At 45.6% G+C, this 11,207-nt stretch overlaps 1 protein-coding gene across 3 annotated transcripts in view; it reads left to right on the top strand.

The window, feature by feature from the left end:
• Positions 1 to 9,930, top strand: part of Gosr1 (golgi SNAP receptor complex member 1) — a 36,781-nt gene extending 26,851 nt beyond the window's left edge. For 2 of the 3 annotated variants that reach the window (XM_006246914.4, XM_008768132.4), the window contains 3 exons: positions 7 to 36; positions 2,820 to 2,902; positions 6,304 to 9,930. In XM_006246914.4, the coding sequence (XP_006246976.1) occupies positions 7 to 36; positions 2,820 to 2,902; positions 6,304 to 6,428 (238 nt within the window). In that variant the 3' untranslated portion in view covers positions 6,429 to 9,930. The remainder of the gene's footprint in view (positions 1 to 6; positions 37 to 2,819; positions 2,903 to 6,303) is intronic. The other variant, NM_053584.2, reaches the window with a different exon arrangement.
• The last annotated feature ends 1,277 nt before the right edge of the window (positions 9,931 to 11,207 follow it).

Genomic DNA, 11,207 nt, shown 5'->3' with positions numbered 1-11,207 from the left:
TTTCAGCTCTGATCGTCTGATAGAAGAGACAATAAGGTAAGAGTAGTTTTGTGGTTCTTCTCTGTTGTGTTTGCACACATAATGATGAGATCAAGCCAGGCCTGTCCACTAGAGTGAAGGTCAGGTCACACCCCCTAAGCGATGGCAGCTTTACTAGAGAGTAATGCATTTCCGCTGTGGCCTTCCTCTCTAAGGGCACTTAGTCTTGTAACAGGTTCATGAGATAGAACTGATTAGTAAATTCCTTCTCCACAGAAAAGAAATTACAGGGTTTGCCTCAACTGCTATTGAGCACTCCAGTCCCCTAATTAGAGTCTCTAAGAGCTCTGGGGCCAGAACATTTCTACTGAGCCACTGCTCTGAGACAGTGAGATGGCTGGACAAACCTTCCTTCCACCAAATCTGACCACCAGATCCTCGAGACCTACGTGGTGGAGAGAGAGAATCAACTCCCAACAGCCATCCTCTGACCTCTGCGTGTGCATTGTGGCACGAGTGGGCACACGCCCCCCCCACGCATGCGCCTATGCACTCAGACATACAAGGCAAATTAATTTTTAAAATAGGTAATTATGTTTAGTTCATAATACTAGTAAGAAATCTGAAGTTCCAGTAAGCTTATCAATGATTTATCACTCTTGAAGCATTATATATATGAAGCTTACATTTTATCTCTTAAGTATTTGAAACTTGAAATAACAGCCTACATTTCACTCAGCTCAACTCCAGATGATAGGATAGATAGGAAAGTATGTCTAGATAGACTATGTGGTACTGGAAATCATGCATATTCAACAAGGTAATAACTTAATGTAATATTCAGTCTCCAAGGAATACAAAGTGCTTTGTGGGAATTATTTTTTAATGCCTATCTACTGTGAGTCAAGTGCACTGAGATAATAATGGTTCCCCTTCGAACCAGAGGCCTGAATGGTTCAGAGATCGTCCTCACTACAGGCTGGAATTCTCTTAACTTTCTGTAAGACCGTAAACCTGTTTTAAAGTAGGAGTGCTTGTTCAAGGCCCTTGTTGTAATTTCACACAGAATTTGGTCAATTTCCATTTCTTCTGCTGCCTTTGTGTCTTCCTTGTGCTTTCAACGGATCCGCTGAGCCAGATATCATGGCAAATGCCTATGCTCCCAGCATTGGGAAGCTGAGGCCTCAGTTCCTAGTAGTGGCCTGAATTCCAGGCTCTATTGCTCTCGCCTGGCCTTCACCACTGCCCCTCCTTAAGGAACTGACCATTTACAATACCACCAGTGTGCATGTGCTCTAGCAACACAGCCGGCTTGCCTGCCTTGGCCAGAGCCCACAGTTAGCTCTCCGGGTCCTCTTGGCAGCATCATGGACGGTGGTCTCATTCTCCTGCTTCCTTTATGTTGCCTGTCTGTCTGTCGGGACTCTCCATTTACTGACCACTTAGACAAACAGCTACTCCTTGGCTTTTCCAAACAGCCTTTGCCAAGCTTAAGCCTTTCTGTGTTCATTCTTTTGAGATCACTGGCTTCATTCATGGGTGCTTTCTGATATTTTTGTTGCTGGATTTTTTTTTTTAATTACTTAAGTAAATATCCTTCTATGCGTCTCCTTACACATCCTTGTCTTCTCAATAGTGAAATTAAAGTCTCGAATAATTATCATTCCTCTAGCATCTCTCATCAATAAAAACAGCTGGCAGCTTGTTCTGTGAGGCTCAGCCCATACAGTGTGTGTTGATTTCCCCCAACGCCCAGCACCTTACCATCAATGGATGGCCTAGGGGATTGTCTCCTCCAGAGGCCGAGCATCTCTCCAGTAGCCAGCCTGGAAGCCCCTTGGCCTCTAAGTCCCTCTGCAAGCACAAGAGCCCCTTTCCTCAGCTCCCGACTCCCAGCTCCACAGCCCCCCGCTGTCAGGCTCCAGGGCTTTCTTGTGGGTCTCTTGCTTGAGAAGGTTTATGTAGCCCCTCTGGCCAGCTGTCCTCCCTAGAGCTTTCAAGGATTTCAAGGATTAAGACAGTCCTTTCCCAGAGTGAGTACTTTTGTTCTAGCCACTCCATGGAGGAAAATGTGTCTCAGGTACACCAGGAAATTGTATCTACCTACCATTTCCCCCAATTTCTAGGATTCTTTTTAAAATATATTTTAGAGTCTTTTATTTTTTGACTACTTCAAACGAATATAATGATTCTTGACCATATCTACCACCCACCCCCTTTGCGTTTTGTATGTTACTGTATAAAGCACTGTCTGGGGCAGATCATGAAAACACCCAGCGGTGGAGGGACGGCAGAGGTCAACTGAGATTCTCAACAGGCCGTCAGCACCACCTGCTCTGTAAGAGCAGTTCTTCCCCTCAGCCGTGTTAGGGACTCCGAGATCTGCCTGCTAAGTCTTCTAGAACTGTCAGTCCCCACACGTTCATCTGTTGAAAGCTGGCTGAATGGGTGTAAATTGGGCCCCTCTCTTACGGCTGTTACTTTTTTTTAATAGTTGTAATACTTTGCTTTTCCTCTTAACAGTTTTTGCTGATTAGAATTATTTTAGTGGTTGTTTTTGAAGCCATTGAAGAAGCTTCGTAATGAATGATTTGTCCTTAGTGTCTCATTTTATTTGTTACTTTGAAGAAAGCACGAGATGACTCATACCAAGGCTCCCTGTGTAACAGTAGGTTAAGGCAGAAAAAGACAGTGCCTAGGCAGGTATTCAAATCCATTTCCTGCTGACCCCAGGATCTGTTGCTCATTGGAGCTTTCTGTTTGCTTTTAGAGATGTGAAGAACTGAACAAGTTAGTGCCCTGATGCCCACTCAAATTTTCTCTTTTCTCCCCTCTTGAAGCATTGCTATGGCAACAAAAGAGAATATGACTTCGCAGAGAGGAATGCTCAAGTCCATTCACAGCAAGATGAACACTCTGGCCAGTATCCTTTATGAAGCGTTGGTGGGATGCAGGGCTTGTGTTTGTTCTCCATTTGATTGGGATAGAGGTGCACGTCACAGAATTGGTAGTTGTAGAGCCCCTTAGCAATTGCATCATGTGGGGACTTCCTTACTTTGTGATAAACTTATATTAACACCATTTCTAGAGAACAGCTCACCAAAGGTTTCTTTAGAGAGATTTTCATTTATAAAAGTATTCACAAAATTATTTTTAATGTAAAAGCTCTGGCTCCACACTAGTCCTCCCTGCGTGTGTTCTGAACACCTCTCACACTGTGGTTTAATTTCCACTTCGGAGGATGTCAGTTGCAGGAGGGCAGGGACACTGCAGGTGTGCTATGCCTGTTGGTAGGGTGTGACTACATGTGGCTCCGCTTGTCAGTTGTGACCTCTGCTTTAAAATGTTAGCTTCTTAATTTAAAATAGGATTGTGTTGAAGAAGCTCAGGGGTGGGGGGATCTTCCGAAATGACTGAGCAAGAACGTGTGGTTTTCAAAAGTGACTATCATCTGGTCCATAGCAAGTTAAGGGCACTTTTATCCTGATATCTGTTTGCCTAAGAAGAAGGAGATCCTTGGCTTTGCTTGGCACTTTTCAGTCCTTTGTCAGTGTTGTTAGTCTACTATAAAACCACACACCCCAAACCACGGATAGCTCACACATGCTGAGCAGTCTACACAGCGCTGCCCTGCCCATACCACATTCTCTCATCCCGTAAAAGGGAGAGAGTGAGAACTTCTTGATTCTTTTGCAGATAAAGAAGTAGGCTCAAAAAAGTGGCCAGGCTCATCTCCACCAGGCCAGGACAATTTGACAAATTGGAGATTCACATTTTAAGTTCCCCTGATCTTTGTGCGTATTGCATGCTTCTGTGGCCCACATGCGGGAGTCAGAGGACAAGCTCAGACGCCAGTCCTCGTCTTCCACCTACAGTGAGACGGAGTCTGTGGTTCCTTTGCTTACCCCAGACTAGCTGGCCCTTAAGCTTCTAGGGATTCTCCCGCCATCTCCCCATAGGAGCATGAGGAGGACAGGTGCTTGCACTGTGGGCTGACTTTTTTTTTTTTTCTTTTTTTTCCGGAGCTGGGAACCAAACTCAGGACCTCGTGTTTGCTAGGCAAGCGCTCTGCCACTGAGCTAAATCCCCAACCCCTGTGGGCTGACATTTTATGTGAGCTCTGCAGACTCAGTTCCTTGTGGTTCTATAGCAAGCACTCCTGTCCACTGAGTCATCTTCCCAGCCCCCAGTGTGTTTTCCATGAAATCAAATCATACTCTTCTGCTAGAGGATGAGGGACAAGGAGACGGGGGAGGGGCATTTGTCCTGGAGTGGAACAAAGGAATGTCTCTGGTGAGAGAGGAGACAGATAGGCAAATGGGGGTTTATAAAGGTAAAACATGAGAAACCCCATGTTAGAATGCGGTGTTTAATTTAATTGGGCGTGTTAATAAGATGAGCCAAAAGTGGCTTTTGATTGTTGGATTTTAATACTTTGATAGCTGGACGTTGGTAGTCAGCCTCAGGAGGAGCAAGTGGCCAAATAAGGGAATAAATAGACCTCAGGGGCTCGCTTCAGGAATGTAGCCTAGTGGGTTTTAGCAAAGCAGAGGGCACGGGGGAAAAGGGCAAGCCTGCCGAGCCTTGTTTACCAGGCTGGAGCTGGCCGAGTCTCTTCAAGCCATCATCTCTCAGGCCCCCAGATGATACAATCTTATATCACCAAAGGATCTGTTTATCCCTGATTTGGACAAGATTTTTTTTTCTGTAGAAAAATTTTATTTGTACAAGATTTGTCTCTTCGACACTTGTGTCCTGATCCTGATTTTAAAAACTGTTTCTCCGTCAGTTGTCCCTTTTTATTTTTAATCAGTAATACACTAATGCCAGTAGCGTGTTCTAGACTCTGAAGACATTTTAGAGTCAGGATCAGACGGTACATAGAATATGTACAGTCGGTGAGTGCACAAGCAGATGTGTCCCTGTAAGAGCCTGGTATTTCTCAGGGAGGGACTTGGTCATTGGTCTTTCTGAACTTGATGTGATGTCTCTGTCAACAAAGAAGGGTATCTTCACAGAAGTGTCTACCAGTGCTGCAGCTTTGTCTACGTGTAGGGAGTGTGGTAATGGCTTGACATACTAACTAAAATGTGGATGGAATGTTACTAGTCTAAAACGGAAATCTTCCTAATCACAAGCGGTGTGTGTGTGCGCATGTGTGTGTGCGCGCGCGCGTGTGTGTGTGAGTGTGTGTGTGCATGTGTGTGTGCGTGTGTGCGCGCGCGTGGTGTGTGTGCGTGTGCGTGTGTGTGTGCGCGTGTGTGTGTGCGCGCGTGTGTGTGCGCGTGTGTGCGCGCGCGCGTGTGCGCGCGTGTGTGTGTGCGCGCGTGTGCGTGTGTGTGTGCGCACGCGTGTGTGTGTGTGCGTGTGTGCGCGCGTGTGTGTGCGCGTGTGTGTGTGCGTGCGCGCGTGTGTGTGCGCGCGTGTGTGTGTCAGTGTGTGTGTGTGTGTGTGTGCGTGCGCGCGCGCATGCATGCATGTGTAAATCTTTGGTTTTGTTTTTTCAAGACAGGGTTTCTCTGTGTACTCCTGACTGTCCTGGAACTAGCCCTGTATCTAGGCTGGCCTCAAATTCACAGAGATCTACCTGCCTCTGCCTCCCAAATGCTGGAATTAAAGGTGTAAGCCACAGCAATTTCTCTCTCTTTTTTTTTTTTTTTTTTAAAGATTTATTTATTTATTATATATAAGTACACTGTAGCTGTCTTCAGACACACCAGAAGAGGGCATCGGATCTCTTTACAGATGGTTGTGAGCCACCATGTGGTTGCTGGGAATTGAACTCATGACCTCTGGAAGAGCAGTCGGGTGCTCTCAAACCGCTGAGCCATCTCTCCAGCCCAATTTCTCTCTTTTTAATGTGCCCCAAATAGAGCAGCTGTAGCATTTAGCCCATTTCCCTGCTACAGTGTGCTGACCACTGCAAAGTACATCTAAGTTTCTTAAAATAATTCATTTGTACCCAATTGCCTAAACACAAGGAGGATCCTTCCTGGGGTGCTTCTGTCTCTGAGGAGAGGAGCGTGGGACAGAAAAGGGAAAGGAGGAAGTGGGTGGGGCCTGGGCCCCGCCCTGCACAGCCCACGCATGCCCAAGCCCAGAAGCTCCAGTGGATCCTGACAGCTGTTCTTATTTTCTCCACTGACTCACAGACGGCATGGACTGAGTCCAGCCCAGGTCGGGGTGCAGGTTGCTCCTCCCTCCTCCATGATCTCTCCTCCTTGGCTGTTTGAGGACTGCACTAATGGCTGTGTGTGACTCCTGTAACTTCTCATTAAAGAGGCCTCCCTTTCTCAAGTGTGCCCTTAACCAAGCTTTCCAAAGACCGCTTTCCCGCCGTCAACAGCCTGATACAAAGGATCAACCTTAGGAAGCGGCGCGACTCGCTCATCCTTGGAGGCGTCATTGGCATCTGCACCATCCTGTTGCTGCTGTATGCATTCCACTGAGAGGTCGGCCCCAGGACTCTGCCCACCGCCTCTGCGGCCTGCTTTGGAATGGGGAACCTGCAAAGGAGAGAGACCGTCCGGCCATGAGCCTGCCAGCAGATGAATTCTAAACTGCACCGTGGCTCTGACCTGGTCGGCCTGAGCTGAAGCCACAGTTTTTCTGTGCTATCTTTTCTAATACATATTACTCTGTTTTTAATTTTAAAAACAACAAAAGGTTTCAGTTGCTGCATCTCCCTAGGAGGTAAGCAAGCAGAAGCTGAGAACCTGGGCTTTAGTGACTGGTGAAGCCAGATGACCAGCGGGCCTCATAGCTGGACTCCTCACAGCACCAGGCTCTACATCCAAAGATGGCCTCACTTTCAGCCACGAGATTGGATGTGAATAAAAATAATTCTTGTCCTTTTATTTAACACTTGTGATGAGAAGTCAGCTGTCCTTTGCTGATACTCCGTGATCCATACTCTATTCTGTGTCCCTAACTCTTGGCAGTCAAGAAAAATTCCATTTCCCACGGATTCTGTAAGATGTTGGTAGGCCAGCTTCATGTTTGAGGCGGTCTGAAATGGAAAGTGCTATAGAAAGGGTGTCTCTTTTCTGTTTCAGTTGTGAGCCCTGGGTCAACTACTGCCACCAGCACATCAGAATGGCGGGCCTTACAGAGGAGCTGGTCATTGCTTTATTATTTCTTCCCTTGGGCTGATATTTGCTTGTATTGATAAAAATGCATTTCCAGTGATAGCCCGTCAGTGACTGTCATCGGCCCTCGAAGTCCCATATCATGTGAAGCTTAATACTAGGAACTGAAGGAGGGACTTGGTTCTCTGTGAGGCCTGCTCGTGAGCCACTGTGAGAAGACAGTGAGGGGCGGCTCTCCAGGGCTTCCCATCTGTCAGTGTTGTGCAGCCTAGAGCAAGGGTTAGCACCGCCACCTGATGTCACAGTACTCATGCCCTGTGCAGATCTATCCCCTCCTCCTCTGTTAGGCTTCTTCCTACTCCCAGGCCACAGGATGACTACTGAAGGGGCCGGTGACTCCTACCTGTGGCTATCTTACTTTGGACAGTGACAGAATTGTGAATGCTTTTCAAGGTTAGCCATTTCTCAGCATCTGTAAATCGGTAACTTGTCTTACTCAACTAGCAGATATGTTAAAGACTCCAACATGTGTGCTCACCAAGAGAGAAGGCTTCCGGTCCCCCTGGAATGTCCTCTAGCACATTGTCCACGGGCAGTGAGAGGATATTAGAGCGTAGCACTTCACCATTCTGTGGTGCAGGATGGTGCCTCTGGGCCAACTTGATACACTTACTGCTTGCTCCTGGATAGACTGACACCCAGTCTGAGACTGACTGACAGGTTTGATATTCTGCTATTGAAGTGTTAGTACATTCTGGGTATGAAAGGCATTTGATATATTTTTCTTAATTATGGGGTTTATTTTTCTAAATATGGGTTAATCGGCTTGTTGACTGGGCATGCCCTTTAAAGGAAATTAAATTTCCCTCTATGGACCTTAAAGAATCAGGGAAGTTCGTTTGTTAAATTCTCTTTTAGAGAGAACAGAACTTCTCTTCCCTGACATTTCATTATCTTTGATTTTTTTCAAAGGGCCTTGATTGGCAGTTGTGCCTCAGCAGGACTTTATGGGACTTTGGTTGTTATATAGTGGGCATATATAAAATCTGAAGTATCATAAATAAAGTTATTTATTTAAATATACAGCCAGTCTTTTCTCCTGGTTTGATTATGTGCTTCGTTCACTCTAGCTGATGAGTGAACGGGAGCTAGGACATGGCCCTGCCCCACTGCCACAGCACAGCTGCTGGCAGCAGACGGCCGCCCAGGAGGCTGCACTCAGATGAACAGTAGGATTATGTTGCTTGTTTTCTTTTTGAGAGTAAATCAGTTCTTTCAGGGAACGCTAGCTGTAGACGCTGGAGACAGGAGTCTGACCTCCCATTGTGGTACCCTAGAGGGAAGACTGCTCCTCCCCCTCCCATTCCACCCTTTCCGGTTCCGCCCTCTACAGGACCTGTGGTTGCCAATTTGAACTTCAGTTTTATGATAGTCAATATTTTTTTTCAAGTTCATTTCTCCCATCTTGGGCTTACCCAGTTATCAGGCTTGGGTGTTGGCAGTGAAGAAGTTCTTATCAGAGCCTGAGGTAAGAGGATTTTTTTATTTGTGATCCCAAGGAACTGTTGCTCCTGTAGCCATAGTTTTTACAGAATTTTTTTTTAAATTTTTTTAGTAACTGTTCAAAACTTCCCACTTCGCTAAAAGGTACGATAAATGGAAAGAAACAGCAGAAAAGTTCCAAATGTGTTTGTCTGCCCTGACTTGAGAGCATCTCACTGTTTAGCCCTGGCTGGCCTTGAACTCCTGCCTCAGCTTCCTGAGCCCCTTGAACTGCTACCTGATGTATACTGCCAACCCTGGCTTTACACGGTAAATTTCTACAGTTTCACCTCTGTGTCTCAGTGACTGAGTGAGGCACTTTGTTACTGAGATCCACAAGCCATTGCAGAAGGAGCCTCTGCCTCCTACCCTGATAATCTTTTGTTTTTCCCTTCTCCTTGATACCAACATTTACTTTTATTGAGAATGTCTTTTTGCTTCTTCCTGGTATTCAGATCAGAAGTGGGGACAGGTGAGGAAGAGCTGCTCTTGATGACACTTTTGTACCTGGAACCAGATAGCGGGGTGCTTCTCTACTGGGCGTGGATGTGTGAGTGGAAGGCTGCCCTGTGGAGATGAGGCACCACACCTTGGCCTTCACCACATCACTGTCCTGTCTTATTGCTGACGCTCTCATCCTGAGGGGGTTGCTTTTAAGAATGGGTCCAGCCTTCCAACTTCTAATACAGATCTGTCATTAACTAGATAAGAGTTTTGGAACTTCATTGAGCTTTTGAACTTGTAATATTCAGGGGGTGGGATACATGACCACACCCACGTCATTTGTGGCAAACAAACCTACTCGAATGACGGATTGTTCTCATGTCACGGTAGAGGGCATTATTTGGCCTGAACTCCAAAAAGATGTAACATTTCCCACTGCGGTCCCAAACTCGCTCATTCCCTTGTGTGTCCACATGCCCCTTTCTCAGGGGACCAGGGACATGAAACAAGGTCTAAGCATGATGGTCTGGTGAGAACCTGGGAAAGCTGAGCCATGGCTTAAAGAATTTTTTTTTCAATCTGATCAAAAATTGTAGTACCAAAATATTTATACACCCTAGTAGCTCTTAGTGATGGGGGGAAATCAGTTCTGATCATACTTTATTCCGATGGAAGGTGATTCCTCGTGAAAAATGCCAATACAGATTTTTTTAAATCTATTCTTTTCCAAATGCACTTTCTAATTTTTTGCTTTTAAAATAGCATCTTGGAACCAATATTGTATTTTTACTTAATTTTTGTTCTCATCTAAATGTGCATTTTCTGACTGTATAGAAGAAACTTTGTTATATAATTTAATAAATTAAATATCTAAATAGCCATGTCTATGGTTATCTGTTCCAGCAAGATAACTTGAGCCCCTCTGGGATTGTGACATCATTTCTGCAAGGATTTCTCCACAGTTGGGTGGTGTTTGGACTCAAAAAATGAGGGAGGGGAGTTGAAGAAATGGCCCGGTGGTTAAGAGGACTGACTAGCTGCTCCTCCAGAGGGCCTGGGTTCAATTCCCAGCACCTACATTGTAGCTCACAACTGTGTCATGCCCTCTTCTGGCTTCTGGGTGCCAGGAATATACATGATACAGACATACACACTGGTAAAGCACCCACACACATTTGTTTTTAAAGAAGGATATCCTTAGCACAAAATGTCAGAGGTCATAATGAAAATGTGTATTTTAGCCAGAAACTATGTCCTCATTCTCCTTAAGTGGCTTTTTGAACTTGATTCTCCAGAACATGAAAATACCTCATTTCTAGGCCCTGAACCAGACATTCTTATGTCTTCTGTCTCTTAAGATAACACCGTCCGGGCTGCCCGTAGCTCAGTAGTAGAGCACTTACTAAGCGTGCACAAGGCACCACAAAATCTAACAGTATAATATGTGCCATCTATGTAGACAGGTAAAGCTCGGCCTTGTAAACTGCACTAATGTTTTAATGCCCTAGTTACGTACCTGCAAGACTAATGGAGAGAAACCCTGTTCCCTGCAGAAGCCCACACTCCACTGTCTGATCGGATTATCCTCACTTCCTCAGCACGTAACTGTTGTTGTAAAAATATAAAAATAAAAGAGTATAGTTGTCTTTTACCTTGCTAGGTCTGCACCGCAGTGTCCCAATATATCTGCTAGATATCTGGGCAGAAACACATCCCAGCCGCACACTTTCCTACATTCAAACCCTCACATAAAAGAACACACAACACAATAATCTTAGATCCAATTGGTAAGATATAATCGCCCACTTAAACATACAAAGCCCGGTACCATCCATCCCTTGAGAACATTAATAACAACCTGTAAATACACAGAGCAGAATCTTAACATCACCTGCCATCTTGTCCTGCCACAGCTTCTCTGCCCCTCTCTCCTCGTCTCCTCCTCTCCCTTCAAACTTCTCTCCTGCCCATCCTTCCTTCTCCTCCAATGACAGGCCTCCTTCTATCCTGTACCTGCCCCTCACCTGTACTTTACAGATTCAATGGGGAGGTTCTGGTGAAGTCACTTGATTCCTGAGTAGTGATTAGGCAGATGTCCTTGGGGTAGTGGAATTAGCATCAAAATACAGATAACTTCAGGGCAAACCACAATTC

Source organism: Rattus norvegicus, chromosome 10 (genome assembly GCF_036323735.1).
Source record: "Rattus norvegicus strain BN/NHsdMcwi chromosome 10, GRCr8, whole genome shotgun sequence".
Taxonomy (NCBI): Eukaryota; Metazoa; Chordata; class Mammalia; order Rodentia; family Muridae; genus Rattus; species Rattus norvegicus.
This window is presented reverse-complemented; position numbering and strand designations above follow the sequence as displayed.